General features: G+C 30.9%; 1 protein-coding gene across 2 annotated transcripts; it reads left to right on the plus strand.

Moving 5' to 3' along the window:
* Nucleotides 1-3,717: 3,717 nt before the first annotated feature.
* LOC133698133 (floral homeotic protein AGAMOUS-like) lies at nt 3,718-13,271 on the plus strand. Of its 2 annotated transcripts, none has more exons than XM_062120962.1 (9): nt 3,718-3,941; nt 4,384-4,627; nt 9,486-9,567; nt 10,946-11,007; nt 11,093-11,192; nt 11,336-11,377; nt 11,581-11,622; nt 11,763-11,929; nt 12,976-13,271. In XM_062120962.1, the coding sequence occupies exons 2-9, from the start codon at nt 4,401-4,403 to the stop codon at nt 12,977-12,979; spliced, it is 726 nt and encodes a 241-aa protein (XP_061976946.1). In that variant the 5' UTR covers nt 3,718-3,941; nt 4,384-4,400; the 3' UTR covers nt 12,980-13,271. The 2 variants fall into 2 exon arrangements, with proteins under 2 accessions (XP_061976946.1, XP_061976947.1); XM_062120963.1 differs by having other exon boundaries at nt 4,388-4,627.
* Nucleotides 13,272-20,451: the final 7,180 nt, after the last annotated feature.

Here is a 20,451-nt window from a genome sequence, read left to right on the forward strand (position 1 = left end):
GTGCAATTTGTGTTTTTCCTTCAATTTTAAGAAGTATTATTAAGAAATAAGATAAGAATCAGTCGCTGTTATAGGACAATATTTCAAAAAAATATGGTAGATAACAAGTGCAAGTTTAGCTTCGCAATCTTAGCATGTTTGACCTAATCTCATAGCCAGGTAAGTCAAACCAAACTCTACAATAATAATATTTTTTTTATTTCAATATTTACACCAGATCTACTAATATCAACCCTAGCACTTCCAACATGGATACCATTATTACCAACAACAACACCACCACTACCAACATTAACACTAGAACTGCAAACATTAACACAACCACTACAACATAATCACTATAAAAAAAAGGGGTTAAATAAAGGTTATACAAGGGTTAAATAAGGATTAAATAAATTTTAAATAAAGATTTAAAAATTAGGGTTTTGTGAATAGTAACTCGCAAACTTCAATTTATAGGTTTTTTTTTTTAAAAAAACCATGACTAATTTCTTTCCCACTTGCAAAAAGTGTTGGGGATTTTGGATTTTGTTTATTGAGCAAAAAAATAATTTTTTTAGTTTTTTCTATCTTCAAGAATTACAAGCTAACTATAACGAAATTGGGTCACATATCTATTTTTTTATTAAATCGAGTACAACCAACATATATTCTAATGAATTAACACTAGCATCAAATTTCAAAAACTCAATTAAAAAAATAATTGTTAATTACCCATTTCTTCTTGGTTTCAAATAAGAGAAGGAAAAGATTGTAGCAGCAACCTCAACAAAGTCTCATCGATAAGAGAAGATTTAGGTTCGATTAATTAACCAAATCGATTAAAAATACTAGATTAGGTTTTGATTTAGGTATAAAAATTGTGTTCATCGTAAGAAGAAAGAGAAATTGTGTCTCAAGAGCAAAAATTTTAACCGATTTATCATTTGTTTCGTTTGTTATATTATAATCGAGGCTAGATTCAGACTTTTGTTAAAATTTAAAAATTATTTTTACTCAAGATGTAAACTGTAATTTTTAAAATTATAGAGGCAAAGTGTGATCGCAAATAAATTATGGGAGGGTCAATAATTTTCACAAAATGAATTTTCTTTTGATGGTCTAAGGTGCAATTTTTTTCCAGAAAATAATAAAAAGCTACATGAGATAAAATATAGAAGTACAAGAACATATAAAAGTTAAAAAATTTAAAATGATATACAAGAGATCAATACACCAAATACAAAAAGGCAGATGGATTGTCTAACCCTTTGTTTTTTTGTTCACTTGACATTTGCAACTAGTCATGCCACCGAGTAGTTCATCACAAATCACTCAATCATAAAACTAAAAATTCAAAATAGATTTGTACTTAATCATGCCACTTAAAATAGTAATGTAGTCTTCCTCCATCGTCACTATGGACGTGGAAACTCCGCAATTTTGGTTCCTTTATTGATTTTTTTTTTAATTGGAGACTTTTCCTTCTTGTGCTGTTGGAGATTCAGTCCAGCTTTAGGGTTTGACAAGATTAAAATAGAAGGAGAAGGTCATGGTGGTTGAGTTGACTTTGTAGCTGCTTCTGAGTTGGTTGGTTTTTGAAGATTAACGGATAGGTTGATCTTCTTCTTCTCTGTGTCCACCTGGTCGCCGAATTCTTTTTCTTCATTTATTATCGTGCCAGTTTTTTTCTTCAATGATATTGGTTTGCTCTTCTTCATTGTCACTTTCTTCCTCGTCAAAGATTTAAAAAAAAATATATATGCCGGTGGTCTTTAATAGGGCGCTCACACATCCATATGTTGTGAGTGAAAAACAATGGTCTTTTTTTCTTCTAAAAATAATCGATCGAATGTATGACAAATAAGATTAGATAGTTTTAGTGCTAGTAAGGATCTCGCAGACTAGAATTAAAAGTTATAGAAACAGGGAAAAAAGAAAAACGACAGTGAAGCGAAGGATAATCTCTTAGCAAGTCTAATCATTTTTTGTGTGAGGTGATGTGGGCTTATAGGAAATTGTTATTGAGTTAACACGTCCATGGAAATTTGGCAGTAGTGAATGAGTTGCTGACTTGTTCTTCTTGGTTTGGGCGTTCGGAGACAATTGATATCTAGTTTTGAAATGAAGAATTTGATTTTTTTTGTTCTTCAGAATATACAGGTTCATAATCTAGATCTCCAATTTCTAGAGTGGATTCCTTTCACTCCATTAATTTACAGTCTTAGCAATTATAAGGGTTATCACTTTACTCTTTGCTGAGGAAATTGAATAAATAAATAAATAAAAGGGAGTTAAACGAAAAATTGTTCTTCGCATCTACATACTACAAAACTGGCGTGTGGTTACCTTTTGAGAATGTTTGAATACATCTTCCTAAATAGAAGATTGCTAAGTGGATGAGGAGAAATGTGATTTTGTGTGTGTATATTTGTCTACATTGGTTAATTTATGTAGAGTTTGGGGTTTTGTAGATTTTTGGAAAGGAAAATACATTTGGAGTGCTGCTGATGATTTCTTTAAGAAATTGTATAGTAAAGAAAATAATTAGTTTGATTATTTTGGATGGTTATCACATAATTCATTTTTTTACATATAAAAGCAAAGGAAACACATGTGTTGACAAAAAAAATAAAATAATAATCACCATAAAATTTTAAATTTCTTAATTAAATAAAAAAAAACAGAAAAAGAAATGTTTCTGTTAGTACATAAGAAGCTTACAACATGTAAGCAATGAATTTAATTCATTTTATTTAAAAAATATGTATATATATTTTTTTATCACTTATTAATAAAAGCAAAAGCATTCATGTGCGGAGAACTATATAATTTTCCTACTCCTTACCACCTTTTCCTTAATTAAAATTGATAGAAAATATCATCGCAAAGAGAAACACGAAGTTCTACCGATCCGAAAAATTTATTGTTTTAGTATTCATTCTTAATTAATATATGGATTTTTTTTTATAGTCATCAAAATGATATATTAAAAAGGCCATAAAGTGAATAATCAAAACAATATATATGGACAAAACAAAATAGAAAAAAAATAGATTTAGAGAAAAAAAGGAAGAGAATACAGAAAAAAAAAATGCTAGTGTTATTGCAACAAAAACAAAGAGACCATAAAAAAAAAAGTTAAACCGAAAAAGACATTTTATTATACCATAATTTGATGCTATTGGGGGATCTTCAGAGATCTTGTATATTATATGTGAATTTGATTGAATTAAATCTTTTAATACAATTTAATTGATTCTAAGTTAAACAATCTGCTGGGGAACATTCATACAACTATCTTTTTTTTCGTTTCAAGTAGGCAGGCAATAAAACGTTTTTAGTTTAGGTGACTACACAATGGAATTTAATGAAATAAGGGTAGAGATGAGGTCTGAGGTTATCTTGTTAAGCACCTTCCCATTTGAACCATGATTTTGTCGTTAAGCACTGAGAGTGTAACTTAGCCCTAAAACGTCTCACTCACCCCATTATAATTCATTTTCAGAAAGTCCCTTGCTTTTCTCTCTAATGACCTAAATCATTTACTTGAAAGCCAAAAATAAAAAAGAAAATGAATATAGTGGAGAGTTATTGAGGTCTGAATCTGACGACAGATTCCCCACCTTTAGCCTCTTCTTTTTAATTCCTCTTCAATGCTCACCACTCATCAATACCAAGATAAGAAAAAGAAAAAAAAATGGAAAAATTATTGAAGAAGAGAAATTACAAAGACAGTAGTTAGATTTGGTAGAAGTATTGTTATTTATAAAGATTGGATGAGAGGTTGTTTTTCACTTTATAAATACCCACCTCTTAGCCCAAACTTGCTTCCATTTTCTTCATCTCTGTACTAGTTAGACTTGTAGGAGAAATCCCAAAGGAAAAGATCCTCACTTTCTCTACACATTAACTGCTATCTACAGCTAGCCCCTAGTTACTTTGTTTTATTTCCTCCCAAGGTTAGTTACCAAAACATGGAGACAGAAATCTCGTTGTATTCTTCAGTGCTTCATCACTTGTTTTGGGCTAATTAATCAATCTTTTCACGTTTCAAAACCCACCTCTTCTTTTCTGTTTTGATCACTCAGAAACCCCAAAAAATACAACTTGCAAACATTTCTGTCTCCCTTTCCCATATCAATCTCCAGATTGAAGCACCAGTGATTTATTTTTGTTTTGTTGATTGATTATTTTGACCATAACCAATAAACCATAACAATCGCAATTCAGAAGCTCCAGACGTTCATCGACCCCTTTTTCTTATGTTTATTTTATATTACTTCCATCCTGGACTACTCATTTGGACAAAAAAAGTATTGCTAAATATGCTATGAGTTATGCATATATTATTCTTGAATTATTACATTTTTGTGTTGTCACTCAGTTTGTGTTTTGGATCAGCTAGCTAGGCTGCAGCTATGGAATATCAAAATGAATCCCTTGAGAGCTCCCCCCTGAGGAAGCTGGGAAGGGGAAAGGTGGAGATCAAGCGGATCGAGAACACCACCAATCGCCAAGTCACTTTCTGCAAAAGGCGCAGTGGTTTGCTCAAGAAAGCCTACGAATTATCTGTTCTTTGCGATGCTGAGGTTGCACTCATCGTCTTCTCTAGCCGCGGTCGCCTTTATGAGTACTCTAACGATAGGTAAATAAATCTAATTTTAGATATTTGCTTCTCTGGATCTTAAATTCTACATGTTACAAGCCCTCTATCTTCATGTGATCATTTTATTTTATTTTTTTTTTTATCTTCCTTTCTGCCCCAAAGAGATTTTTTTTTCCTCTCTATTTTGCTTATGTTTGTGTTAATTTTTAGCTTTAATTGGTTTCTTTCATTTTCATTTTCTTTCTTTCATGAATGATCATTAAATGGTTTTCAATTTCTAAGGTGGGAAATTTATTATTATTATTATTATTATTATTATTATTTTGTGTTTAATCTCTGGGTAAAGGATTTAAAGCAAAAGAGACACAATCATTCCTTATGCTGCAGTTTAGATTGAGTTTCTTATCTAACTGAGATTCACTTGTCTTTCTTTCTCTTCTCTTACCCTTTAGACGATGCTGATGCACACGTTATTTTGAGTTCTTGGTTTGGTAAAAACATAGATCTGGTATAATAAACAGACATAGAAGCACTATATGAGTGTAGTATGGTAGCAGAAATAAGTATAGGTCTGTGAGATCAGCCTCTTTATCTCCTTTCTTGTTGTTAATTTTGTTGTTTCCGTTTTTTTTTCTCTTCCATTATTCCTCTTGCACTCTTTATCTCTCGCTTTTTTTTTTGCACATACTTGTTTGTTTGTGTCATCTACGAGGCTAAAGAGATTGCCTATAGCCAAAGCTGTCATCTTCTCATTAGTCCAAACCCTCCATCTCTTTTCACTTCCCAGCTAAATAGCACGTCAATTAGACATCAAGAAAGCAAAAGTACCATGTCAAATAACCGTGAAAAAGAAGAAGAAGAAAGAAAGGTTTTTTTAATTTGTCATGTCACTCAAACATATATTATTAGGGTTTCAAATCCCAAATCCCCAGATGGGTTTTTCATCTTATTTTATTTTTCCAAACCAATCCAGGGTTTTTCCCCTAATCACACGAAATTTCCCAAAATCTCAGTTTGAACCCACGAGGGGATAGTGAAAACCTTTCTGTTAGTCAATGCATAACCCCTGTTAGGGTTCATAGTTAGGGTTCATATTCAAGTAACCACATGAAATCATCGAAATCGTACATTAACATTCAAGGAAAACTGTTAAATCAAGCAAGTGGACCCTTCCACAACCAATCAAAACTCAGTTAGATTTCACCTAGATTTTTACCCCTTTTTTAACCTGGGTAAGTATGGTACAGTAACCGGTTAGGGTTTGGTAGCCAGTCAAATAGATCAGATTGTTGTTCGGGTTTATGAACAGAATCTTTGGTAACGTCACACACGATTTTTCAGTTCTTGCCTACTGACAAAAGGCTTTATGTCATGATTCCTTAAACTGAACCCAAGATTTTTAACTTCCGATCCCCCTGGAAAAAATATGAAATTCCAAAAATTGTCCATTTCTCTCTCTCCCGGTTAAATTGTTTCCATGGTGAAAGCAGAGAGATGGATCAATGAGAATGAGTTAACCAAGGCCATAATGATGGCACTGTTTACGATCTTGTATAGATATATTTATATATATTTTTTTATTTTTTTATTTTAATTTAAAGAGAGATTTTGCCCCATTTGTTTTTTTTACGGTGAGAAAACACTTTTATAAAAATTTGATATTTTTTTAATATTTTTTTAAATTATTTTTATGTGTTGATATTAAAAATATAAAAAATATTATATAAATATATTTTAAATAAAAAATTAACCGTTGATGACAATATTGAGAGAAAGAGAGTCGTGAAGAGAGAATGAACGACAACTGTTAACCAGTGGAAGAGTTCTGTCAATTTTGGTTTCTTCTATGTAATAGAAAGCCTACAACTCTAGCTGGTATTGTACGGCTCTGATTCTCTCAGAGTTTCAGTCTGAGACTAATAAAATGTCCGATTAGAACAATATTTTATTACAATGAAATAGAATATCGAGGTGGGTAATAGAGGGAGTTTAAGGAGATTATCCACTATGTGATGCGTTATTGACACGTGGAGAACATTTGACCGCTGATCTAGCTTGGCCAATCATATTGTAGGATTCAGTGACAGCTTGGCAGAGACAGCCAATCAATGTCTCGACGAAGTTAAGGTATAAGGAAATCTAGAAAAGCGGTTCTTGTCTGAATTGACAAGATGTGTTCACATTTTACTGATATTATTATGGCAAAATTTTAGGATTTCCTTCGCATTGTGTCGAGGAAAGACTGGATAATCAGACGGACTCGGAGAGCTGTGGTCAACTTTTGTCATTCATCTTCTTTTTAGGGTTTTCTACGAGTAACTTAATGGAGTTATTCGTTGATTTGACTGTTTAATTGCGTTACCATCAATCTTTGTTATAATAACGATTTTTTAAAAGGTTTTTTTATATAAATATATTAAAATAATAATTTTTTAATTTTTAAAATAATATATCAAAAGGATTTTAAAAAAATAAAAAATAATTTAAAGTAAAAACAAATTAATTTTTTTAAAACAATATTTTTTACACAATAACAAACATATTCTTAATCTTTTACTCTTATATCTTAAATTTACAATGGTTTTCCAAGAAAAATAAAGGGATCAGTAACCTCACATGAAATAATGTATAAAAACCAAATTTTATATAAAAATTGGATTTCAATGTAATTTCTTTTTTATGGATCATAAGGAGTTAGATTTGCTTTTTCACAGGAATTTGTCCAAAGAAAGAGTTAATACGAATAATATTATATCTGGTTGTTTGTTCTTGTTTTGAAATAATTCTACTTCTTATTGCTGAGACAAAGCTTTTTTTTAACAAAAAAAAAAGTTTTTCCAATATATATAAGCAATATAAAAGTGTCTGAACATGGTAATTCTTCTTCTTCTTAGTTGACCAAATTACATGTATAGACTAAAGTTGATCATATATATGCTACCATTGATAGAGTCATTGGCCAATTATATGTTTTTAAGTCATCATATTTGAATTCTTTTGTTAATAGTAATTATTAATCACTGAAGTTATTGCATTCTTGTCAGCTGATAACCTCCAAGTTGTAATTTTATGTTTGATCTTGTAATTAAGAGCAAGCCAGGAGGACATCTCTAGTGGTCGAGGAAATTGACAAAATTTGCTTCCTCAAATATATTTTTGTTCTTCATTGGACAAAAATACATGTTTTAAGCGAGCAATATAATACCCCGTCGCCATTTTTTTTTTATATATATATACACATACATATATATATATAATGCCTATATTTTGTAAGAAGTCTAGTAGTTCCACAAGTTTAGGATATGTTTGAGGAAGTTTAACATAAGCATTTGATTATTTTTTTCAATCCTTATATCAAAATTATTATAAAACAATTAAAAAAACATCAATTTTTTATTTTTTTATTTTAAAAAAAAACACTTATAAACACAATATTACCCAAATACAGATTTATGAAGCCGCCATGTGGGAAAAAAATACATGTTAGAGATATCAGAAGTTTACAAGCATGTTATATGCGTTAATGTGGCATATGAAATGTCATATCAATTGCGTTACAAAGCTTTTCTTGTGCTAAGTGTGGCGTTAGTAATAAGCAAGTGCTTGTAAGAATTGTCAACACGTGTGTTTACTTACTTGAAAGAACATTGCTAATTTTATTAAATAATTAATCCTTCCTATTACTATCTTGGGATAGGTTGAAGAGCATAAGGAAAAGGGTTACCATGATAAATACAAAAAATAAAAAAGGAGGAAGGAGTGGTTTTCAATTTTATTTTAATTGTCAATATTATGTGCTTGGTAAAAAGTTATCTGTCCTCATTTTTATTTATTGTTTTTTACAAAAAGCATAGAATAATGTGTATTTCATGTGTTTGGTTAGAGGTTATAGATGAAAAGCTTTAATAATAAAATAGCAGCTAAATATACTTCATTGTTTGAGGGGCAGAGGAGATTTTTAAAATTTATGAACACTACAATTCTCTTTCATTTCAAATAACATCCCTATTTTAGTGGTAAGATTAATGTATTTGTTTCTCTCTTTCTATTTTCTTTTATCAATATTATATATAAAACTAAAAGACATCAGTATTTTACTATAGATTAATCACAGTGCAATTCACTATAAAATAATTGATGCTTCCCTTATATAACCAAATAATTAAACAAACACTCAGGGTTAATTTTGTATTTTCATATCTTTATTGCACAGTGTAATTATTTTTAAATCATTGAAAAAAGAAAAAAAACAACTAATGTCTGGGTTTTTTTTTGAAATTTCATATTTTTTTATATAGTGGAATTATCCCGCCTTTAGGACCAACTTTTTTTTACCTAAGGTAAATGGGTATTTTTGATTTTTTAACCTTTATATTTTGCAATTATTGTGTGGAGTCAAGAGTGTTATAATCTTTTTATATATATAAAAAAAATAGATGACGCGTGCTCTGCAATCCTGCCCTCCCTTTTCATTCATAACTTTAAAAATCCGAGTGAAACATATAGTTATAATAATGAAATATTATCTCTAGTTTTGCAAATTAATTTCATATCATCAATTAAATATTCTTATAAGGTAAAGTTATTTAGGATGGAGAAATTTACATAATGAAGCCTCCTTCTGCCTGAGTAGTGCATTTCTATGGTATATATGAGCATCAATTCTACAATCCATTGAAGCAAAAGAACTAACCTTCTTGAAACCCTCTTGCAGAGAATTGTGAGTGAATGTAAGTCCACTATGAAATATTCACACGATTACGCACTTAGTTATCATTAAACTTTGTTTTTGGTGCTTTGCATTTTCTTAATTAGATTCTTCCACAGCTTTCCAATGCACATTTTGATGAATTTTTTTATTTTATTTTTCTTGATGGAAATGTTGACATGATTGCAGTGTCAAATCAACAATTGAGAGGTACAAAAAGGCTTCTGCAGATTCTTCAAACACTGGGTCTGTTTCTGAAGCCAATGCTCAGGTACCATATATCAGCTCTAACTAACAATTTGTACTCATAATATCTATTAGATGGAGTTCAAGCATAGTATTCCTCTCAATAATTTATTGCCAATATAGTGCTATGCTACCACTCCATAATATCTAACAATTTATTGCCAATTTGTACTCTAACTAACAATTTGTACTCATAATATCTATTAGATGGAGTTCAAGCATAATATTCCTCCCAATAATTTATTGCCAATATAGGGCTATGCTACCACTTCATTCACTCTTTCTTGATAACCCCAGCTTGTATAAAATCTATTAGATACCTCTAAGTTTTTGCCTTACCTTTCTCACTAGTGTCTGACATGACACTAGTGTTCACATGGATTAGCATCTCGGAGTTGAGGGTTGTCTGGCTTCTTCGAAGATCTAGGGTTTTCAAGAGGGGTTTGTACATTGGGAGGCCCGTGGTTATAAACCTACTGTGTAAATGGTTTGATAAATAATTCATGAGATTTGAGTAATAGTCTTTTAATTTCTTTGTAAATGTTGTCTATGTTTTTTCCAGTCCACCCTACACACACTCTGATAATTACAACCAATTTTGTTTCGCTTCCTCCTTCCGCTATGCTCCTACTAATTTATTTCCAGTTTTTTTTTTATAATCATCGATATATTGAAAAGGCTATAGAGCTAATAGTCAAAGAGAAATACAAGGATATGAGAAAAAAATAAAATTAATCTACTTACACCATAATTTGATGTCATCAGAAGATCTTAAGAGGTCATTTCCTGTATAAGTGAAATTTGAATCCTGAGTATGTAACCAAATAGCAACTCGATGAAGAATGGTGAAGAAACAATCAAACAAGTTTATAGTTCTCTCATCAAAAACAATTTTGTTTCTTAGCAACCAAATACTCTAAATAGTACTACTTGAAATTAGTCTCCAAGCTGATCTTTGAAATTTGTCATGTACCATTTCGGGCCACTGTAGAAGCAGCGAGTCAAGTGTTCTCGGTAAACAATATTGAATACCCCACCAATCCAAAACCTTCATCCAAACACTCCTAGAAAAGTTACAATATATAAAAAGATGCCCTGAGGTTTCCAAATCTGAATTGCAAAAGACACATGAAGCTTGTGAGGCAGACAAAATAGTCTGTTGATGGAGAAAAGCTTCTGTACTAACTTTGTTCTGAACTGCCAACCAGAAAAACACCTGAACTTTCAGAGGGCCCTTTATTCCAAACATTTGCATGTATTATATGCATGTTTACAAGAAAATAGAAGGGGGGAATCTACATCACTGAGATTTTCTACCTGTATTTTATCAACTCTAATCTGAACTTGAGGCTCTTAATTTTGTTATATATAATGTTTTATTGCCTTTTGTTCTTGCATCTCAGTACTACCAGCAAGAAGCTGCCAAGCTGCGTTCCCAAATTGGTAATTTGCAGAATTCAAACAGGTCAGAGCCTGTTTGATATTGATGTATTTGTTAGATGATATCTTTTTCTCTTCCAAACTCCGCTTAAGTATAAATTATATTTCAGGCATATGCTGGGTGAAGCGCTTAGTTCATTGAGTGTGAAGGAACTTAAGAGTTTGGAAATACGACTTGAGAAAGGAATAAGCAGAATTCGATCCAAAAAGGTTTTGATACTAGTACCGAATTGATACTATCACAATTTTTTTTTTTACTTGGATATCACATTTCCATGTATTGCCATTAACAAGTTTTGTGTTCATACTTTCCTGCTATGTTTCTAAAAAATTCCTCCCGCAAACCTTGCCAGAATGAGCTGTTGTTTGCAGAAATCGAGTATATGCAGAAGAGGGTAATGCTTCTTCTGTTATCATATTCCCCATTTATTTAATATTTATTGTTTTCTGGTGGAGTATATTCTATATGATTGTTATATATTCTGAGGTAAAAGTCATCTAGTGTTTATTAACATAATGATTCTATGGTCAACTTATTCCTTCCTGTTTTCACTCCGAGATTTTCCTTTGATTCCTTGAATGAAAATGCACATTACAGGAGGTTGACTTGCACAACAATAACCAGCTTCTCCGAGCAAAGGTCTTTCTTCTATCTATCTATTTATCCATCTCGAGTGAGGGCAAGGATGCGTGCGTGTGCATGAATGAAGATCTCTATGTCTTATATCGTTAGTGAGCTGTTTTTAATTTAGAAATTTGAGGCTTATCTTGATAGTGCAGATTTCAGAAAATGAAAGAAAGCGACAGAGCATGAATTTGATGCCAGGAGGAGCAGACTTTGAGATCGTGCAGTCTCAACCATATGACTCTCGGAACTATTCTCAAGTGAATGGATTGCAGCCTGCAAGTCATTACTCACATCAAGATCAGATGGCCCTTCAGTTAGTGTAAGTATCTCCTTTGTAACGAATAATAGGTTTTCATTAACCGGACAACCAGATTCAGTGTTGTGCATTCATAAAATACAATTAATTACTTTAATTTGGAGATGTTCCAAAAGTTGCAACTGCATGGTTCATGGGCTCTAATTTCTTGGAAGGATGTAACCGATGCTATGTCTTTTCATTCTCATAATTACTTAGTCCCTTATAGATGATTATTTGCAGATTCTTATGACCATTTTCCTATTGAGATTATAAGATTTTGACATTGAATAGTTGGACTAGAAGTAAAGAGCTGTTGCTGTTATTTAGCACCCCAAAGGAAATATATACCTCTGAACCAATTGAATGGCCGACCTAGGTTTACTGAAATGTTTAGCTGTAAGAAGGTTAAGTGTTATCAGATTCCCCAATTGAGAAGTATATGTTTCTTAGCATACTTTATGTTTCACGCACCTTGATTTTTCAAACTTTGTTTATCGATTTCTGAACTAAAGTGACTACATTATAGAACTTGAACCTAAAATTACTCTCCTCACTATAGGTGAAATCAGATTACTTGAAAATACTACTAAAAAAAATTATGGCGTTTGCTGGTATTTTTAACATCTTTTCTGCTAGTTTTGTATTAATTTTCTCCTAGATGAACTTTTTTTTATGTACAAAGGTTTCATTACTCATGCAATGGTGTACTAATGCTTGAGGAGTTCCAAGTAACTTTGCTGTCTCATGTAGAGAAGAGTGCTGAAGTTCACTATGGTTTAACTTCTACTACACTGCTTGATATTGCCATGAACTCTGACATCATTTGGCTTGATCTTGTTCTAAAATCTAAATGAAATAATTCTCTCTTACTATATATCTTCTTAACCCTTTGCATATGATTAAGTGGTGTTTGATAGGATATCATTAAAACCTCGCATAAAAGCTACCATTTCATAAATTTCAAACTCCTCGACGCATTTTCTGGTTATTCCATTGCTGATTATTTTTTAAAGACATCATTATTCCAATTAGTACATGTATAATAATTTCCTCTGTTGTTGGTGCAGTTAATAATCTCCAAGTGCAGCAGTTTCTCGCATTTCCATATTCCATGGAGAGTACCTGGGTTTCCATTGAGCGCAAAAGCTACATGTATGCTAAAAAACCTGAAGTAGCGTAAATCATATTTGTCTGGGTGGGAGGGCCTAGTACTCTTCCTCTATGTATTAACTATCCTGTCCCAGTTAAGACATAAGAAATGTCAGAGAAGGATTTCTTTTCTGTATGTTTCATGAAGGCATTAAGATGCTGTTACAGTTGTGACTAACTTATTATATATGTCTTACTGCTTCATCTTGTGATATTTTCTTGCATGTTAATCTGATTGAAGTGTAGCTTAGACCATTCACCATGTTAATGGTGACTTGTTGGTGACTAGTAGCTCTCCGTAGTACTGCTATGCCTTTAAAAAATGATGGTGCGGAATTACTAGCTAGCTAGTATTGCTGTTTCATTCAATCTCTGCTTAAACCCAAAATCAGGACTAGTGGATTAGCATACCTCTCACCAAGACAATGCACTAGAGCACATCATTTTCATCTTCTTCTCATATTTTAAAGGCCTATTGATTTTTGGTGCTAGCTAGATGCAATTTACACCTTGCAAATGTGATTTTGTGCGATAGAGAAGAGGAAGAAATTATTTAGTCACTGTTTCATTAATCTAGCTGAAAATAAGACGACCAAGATGGTGTTACGTTCATTATCAGGAATAGGAATAGTACTGTGACTGAGGGTGTAAAGTATAATTTTCGAGCATATAAAGTATTTATTATTATTTTCATTTCAATTGCGGATGTATCTTTCCAAACTCGAAACTTAAGGATTGTCAAGAAGGTCGTTTGGCAAGCCCGCAAACTTGCGAGATTGGTGCTGGTTTTGCCTACTCCAGCCCAAACATGATTATAATAACAATGGAGTTCTTCGTTTTTATTGTGGGTGGATCTCTCATTTAGAATTTTTACGTACCAAAGCCATGCAGAAGCTTAAAAATGTCCACATTTTGTTAGCTATTAGTTATGGAATGCCGTTCTAGATGAGAGAAGACATACAATTTTATAAAGGATCATGCAAATCTCTATTTAATTAGATTCAAACACTCTAATGGCTGTAGCATATACATCCATTGCCTAATGAGGCAGGGAGAAGATGATATCATGATAAACTAAATGTTCCATGGAATGGCATTAATTAGGAACTTGGGTTAGGTATATCTTTAATCCATTTTTCTGTTTTCAACTTCTAAGTAAACTTCTTGCATTTCAAGTACAGAGCAATTATATTAGGCTAGAAGTTAAAAGAAAACAAAAAAAGAAAAAAAAATTAAAGAATGGATGTCAAGCACCAACGGTAACCTCCTTGGTGTTTGCAGAAAACAATTCAAAAACAAGAATCATATGTTTTTGGCAGTTTTGTTTGTGGACAACAGTTTGAGTACAAGTCATTTCCAACGACATAATCGTCAGCTTGCAAATTTTATTTCATTTTTTTATTATTTATTTTTTAGTGTCATCCTCCTCACTTACACCCAAAAAAATGTCTAGGAATTAGGGGCACGAAATACTTGCGTTTTATCCATGAGTATTGTATAGCTAACTGGGACTCTGTTTCGAGTCAAGTTAGAGGAAAAAATTCGTCTCTTTTTATGATAAAAAAAAAATAAAGTTAAAGGTTAGGCATGTTTGTTTTTTTTTTAAAAAAATCAAAATCAATCTATAATTTTTATCCTTGTAAGTCCCAATATTGCACGCGACCCACCCTCTTTCATAGAAAGGGAAAGACTTTTTGTGTTTAGATGGGGAAAAAGGTTTTATGTTGAAAACGAGTAACCATCTAATATTATGGTTACTAGAAAATTCTAATTAGTCTTCAAAGTTTTAAGGTAAATGATTGTTTATGCTAAAGAAAAAATATTATCACCCTGAAGTATCCTACCTAGGATAAGTTGCATTACTACTTGTTTTCAATTTATAATAGTATGTTATGTCTAATATTGGTGGTCTATTTACATGTGTGATAATGAATCTACTGCAATGAGTTAAACTCTAGGTGAACGAGAGGATTTAAAACTATCTATTATAAAGTCCATGTCATCTTTGTAACTCTCAATTACGTGGTGAATTGAAATATCTATAACTATTGACATATCTATAACTATTTACTCTTGATCATAACATATGACTATTAATAGTTTATTAAGGCATATTAATGAATAATTGAGTGGATTTATATTAAGCTCATTGAACCTAACTCAGATCCTAAGAGGATTTGTTGCTAAATACTTTATTTATGCAACAGGAGCCCATGAATAACGACTTGTTCATGTTCATTTATCTTATAATACTAAGGTTCACTTATATTTTTGTTGAATGAGAATTTTGCATCCTATACTAAAATATTCAAATAGTAACAATTATCGATTGATCTACTTGGTGATAGGATTTAGTGGCACACATGTTTTGGACCTACTAAGAAAAATTAATACCCTTGATTGTCACTTAGATGTCCTTGATGGATAATAAACTTAAAGGCTTGAAATTTTAAAAGGAAGACATGTTTTGAAAATAAAAGAGACCGGGGTATTTCTCCTCAATAATAATTAAAATAATAGCTCATTATAAGTTTATTTATCTGAGTGAGTGAATAATAAAATATTTATTTTTTGATATGTATTTTTTTAATGAAAAGTTGTTTTGGAATGCGTGCTGGCCCATAAAAACATTTTTTATTTGGTTCAAATCTTAATGGGTTTTATAAATAAGTTATAAACCCAATATAAACACATGCAATGTGATAAATATTTTTTTTGTTTTTCTTTCTTTTTTTAGAAATAAAGACATGTAAATGTAAAATGAGATCATGGAAATAACATGTTAATTACAAAACTTTTATGGACAGTAAGTGTGTGTGTGTCCTCAAAATACATGGAATTTAAAATACATTTTTTGCATGATCATGAAAACAAGGATAACTACAACAAGCATAAAAAATACAAGATAACTATTTAATCCTAGGAATAAAAGATCTCAAGTCATATTATTAATTCATGCTTCTTCCAAGCAGGCAAAACCATGTGTCATGCTTTTTCTCATTCATAAACAAGGAAGTATGCAACATTAAAAAATAAAAAATCTCAAAACCCTAACTTTTATAATTCGAAGTCAATGTTACAAATGAACCTAAAAACACAAGTTTTGGTTTTTCTTTCATGCATTTTTTTAAAACCAAACTTATAGCATTTTTTCTCTTTTTTAAAAAAATTAAAAAATAAAAGGCATGCATCACCTAAATTAAAACACAAATTAACTTTTAAAATCCAAACTTTAGATTTCCATCCATTTATTTTTCTATGGGAAAGCAAACACATATTTATCCATTTTGTTTTTTAAATTTTTTTATGATCAAAACACACCATATCCAAATCAAACCTAACTAAGCCTATAAATACCATTATTTACTTGTGTTCATGCGTCTTAAAATCAAAAAAACATTATTTTGCACATTTTGCACAAAAATCATTAAAAAAAAAGGGATTTAGCAGAGTGGAGAGGTTTTATGGATGTCCTTGGTGGCTGTCATAGTGGTTGGCTTATGGTGGAGAGGTATTTTGAGTGGTTTTCTCTTTTTAGGCTAAGATTTCTTATATCTCCTTGGTTATGCCTTTTTTTTCTCTACTTCTTTCATTCTTTTCTTCCTCTCTTGCTTATTTATCCTTTATGGAACTCTCTGGTTCGAAATGATTCAGTTTAGTGATAATAAAAAAAAAACAAGCTTTCTTTCTTCTTCACAATTCAATTTTGTTTATTTTAGGTTTGTTTTCTCTCTACTTCTTCTCTTTTTTTTTCTCTCCTCACTCCTATATACCCTCTAGACAAGTCGTTTTAAACTTAAACCTTGTTCTCCATTATATCTCTTAAATTTAAGTCCTTCTTTCTCTAGGCTTCTACCATTTCTTTCTCATCATGGACCTTTTTTCATATGTAGGGAGGAAGGTTCTGGAACCTTTCTATGAAGAACAAGTCCATTCATTGATCTACTTGGGTCAATCTTGTCCATCAACCATTGTTGTACACTTTGTATAACATGCTCAGGTTACCTCATCTGGCACGTATTTTTCACCACCATAAAGAGGCAATAAAATGGATTTTTAGCTAAAAATAAAGTACAAGTATAAGGAAAGAGAATGACTTTTTTTTATCATTAATGTCAAAGTGAGAGAAAGAAATGGTGGTCCATAATAGCTCTAAAAACACCTATAAAATAGAGAAAAAATGGATAAATAAAAGCATGCATGCGTGAGGGATATGATTGCCCCTCACAATGCTTTTAAAACGACATTATTTGGTTCCTCTAATTAACAATTTTTTCCTTTAGAAATGGTGCTACACACCGTTTTTTAAATGGGAAGTTTTCTTTTTTTCTTTCTTTTGTAAATATTATTTTATTTTTTATTCTTTTTTTGTTGTCAATTTAATCCCTATACTTTTAATTCCTTCATATTCGGTGAAATTGGATTTTCCTAGATCTTTTTCATTTAACCCTGATGATATTCAAAAGTGTCCTTCAATGTTAGCATCTTTTATACTTCAATCTTTGGATTTCTAATTTGTGTAATTTTTGCCACATTAACCCTAAATCTCAATTTGTTTCTTTAATTAAACACCTAATTAAATCAATTGGGTCCTTAAATTCTAGTGTGTATTCCATTTTGATCGTTGGTCTTTTAATTTTTTTTTCAAATTGACTTCAAATCTTAATTGTTGTGTTCAATTACACACCTGATTAAATTAATAAGATCCCTAAATTCGAGTGCCTCTTCCATTTTAATCGTGTAACATTTGCAATTCTATAAAATAAAATTCTAATTTAAGTTTTTTTTTTCCATCATAATTTCTTTAAAGTTTGGAATGCCTACATTAAGAAGAGGTTTAAATCCAAAGATACTTTTATTTATGCATGCAACATGGTATAACTTAATATTACAAGCTAAGTGGGGGATTGTTATAATAGCTTGAATATTAGATAAAAAAAAAAACAAAGAGAACTCTATCCTATACATTAGAAAGGAAAGAGGTTTTGTTGTACTTTATAAAGTGAAAGACACTAAATCAATAGATTTGAATGTTGGAGGGAAGATTTAGAGACAAAGCCAAATTATATATATATATATATATTTATATAATGGCATTTGGGCACTTGTCATTATGAAAAAATAATCAATTTTATTTTCAGAATTAATTTAATTTAATTAGTTAATTTTTTAAATTAATTAATTAATTATGCATAATACCTCCTACCAAGTTATTCTTAATTTAACCAAAAAGTTGCATTTTGAATTCTATTGACATATTGTTCTGTAGAAGTGTGCCTTTTAAATTCTAAACACTCTATAGAGATGTGCCTTTAAATTTCTGCACACATATTAGTCTAAAAGAGTATTATTTTCCTTATAAATATCAGTTTGATATTGACAGAAATTAATTAGAAAACAATATTCTTCTCTCCTTATTTTTTGTTTACAAACTCTTTGTTTGTGTTCATCAGAAATAAAACAAAAATTCTTAACAAACTTATAGAAGTTGTTGTCTATAAGTTTCAAGGATTTGTTGTATCTTAAATGTATTTTGATTTAACCTTGTTGCAAACATAGTAGAGGCAATTAATACCTTAAAGATAGTGTGATCTTCACACCTCAAAACCTTTTTTTGCTATACTTACTACTCTAACAAATTCAATATATAATATATTATGAATTCGGCATACTATGCCAGGAGAAGCAGGATAATATTCTGATGAGAGAATAGTTGCTCAAGTAGTCATTACTGCCAATGATAAAGGAATGCAAGAACTTATTCAGATATTTAGTAGATAATTTATTTCCTTGTATATTTATTATCTGTGAGATGACAACTTTGTGATTTTTGCAGCTGCTTGTTTAATTCAATATTGATACCTTACAAACAGAGAAATTTCTTTTCATCAACAAGTTACAAAAAATATAGATGCTCATAGATGTCATCAAATTATCGGTTTCTTTCCAGTTTCATATCGAATTCCAGCTGAACCAAATGCATAATTTACACCTTAGAGTATTTTTGAGCCACTAAAATTCAGAAAGGAAGGGATGAAATTTTCAAACCCAAAATGTTCACCTATATCAAGAAATTATGTGTGCTCTTTATTAGAATGATTTTTCTTACAATTAAATAAAATCCATAAAGTCATTAAAACTTTACAAAAAGATTAGGTTTTTCATGGCTGGGTTTATGCATAGTGGTGTGACTAGGTTTGAATGCGAGTTCTTGAGCTTTTTTACAAAACAAGTCCAATGTTGAAACAAGGAACCCTTGGATGCTTAAGTTAACACATGTAAGAGGAGTGTAGTATGAAAGAAATGAATGGAAGAGAAATTCATATACGAAGAGAAAGAGTCTATGGTCTTGGTCTTGGATGGCTTTTATGACTTTTAGCTAGCTTTTATTGCTTTTGGCTATTTTTTATGGATTAGAATGACATGATTGGTTTTGTGTGGTTGTATGTTCGACTAGCTTTGTTGGGAATTTTTCTGGTTTACTTGCCTGAGTGATTAGGTGTATTTATACACTAAGGCCTTAAAATTTCTTCAACAAGAAGGAAAATTTATCAATGGTGGCGAAATTGTTGCTCAACCTTGGTTGTAAAGGTGGTCATCCAATTGAGGAAAAAATGGTGCTTTGTTAGTGTTATCTATGCTTTTAGTAAATGAAAAACTTGTGGTTAGTCATGGTTGCTCGTTGGTTGATTTGTTTGCAATGGTTGTTGTGTCATGCACATTATTAGTGAAAATGTTGGTGATGGGTAGTGCCATTCATGTAAAAAATAATGTTTTCTTTGTATGAAAAAGCTGTATGCATAGAAAATTATGTGCATGAAAAGTTTGTATGTGCAACTCATGAATCTAGGCTAGAGTGTGATTGCGATTATTTTTTAAAGTGCTTTTCATTTTTAAATGCATCAAAACGATACTTTTTTTTTATTTTTGAGATCAGCGTATCAAAAAGATCTAACAAAGCCAGATTAATTTAATAAAAAATCCCTTGAACTAGTATAGGATGCTTTTGCGATAATTTGCTACTTTTGGGCACATATTAATGTTGGAATCTGTTTTTTTTTAATGCACATATCAAATAGAAGGGTTTTATTTATTTTTAGATAACATTAAATTTCATGCGATATAATCATTTTTACTAAATTATTTTAATTATTATTGTTCATATCTGTACTTTTTAGTTAGTCTGGCCTTTGTTTTGAGGAAATAAAAGTTTACCCTCTAATTCCATGGGTTGAAGTTTCATAATTTCTGAGAGATGTTTAGAGTTCAAATGAACTTTCTCTTTTTTTTTAAAAAAAAAGGGAGGAATTCAATAAAAGCCAATAGCAAAAAGTAATTTATATAAGAAACAAAACAAGAAAGAGCTGTAAAAAATACAGAGCAAGCAAACAAAA

The sequence above is a fragment of the Populus nigra genome, chromosome 7, assembly GCF_951802175.1.
Source record: "Populus nigra chromosome 7, ddPopNigr1.1, whole genome shotgun sequence".
NCBI lineage: Eukaryota > Viridiplantae > Streptophyta > Magnoliopsida > Malpighiales > Salicaceae > Populus > Populus nigra.

Bases quoted from the DNA above. Each gene is read 5' to 3' on its own strand.
- LOC133698133 (XM_062120962.1), top strand. From the start codon at position 4,401: ATGGAATATCAAAATGAATCCCTTGAGAGCTCCCCCCTGAGGAAGCTG. The intron at 9,568-10,945 runs GTACCATATATC...CTTGCATCTCAG, and splicing joins TTTCTGAAGCCAATGCTCAG to TACTACCAGCAAGAAGCTGC. The intron at 11,378-11,580 runs GTAATGCTTCTT...TGCACATTACAG, and splicing joins TCGAGTATATGCAGAAGAGG to GAGGTTGACTTGCACAACAA.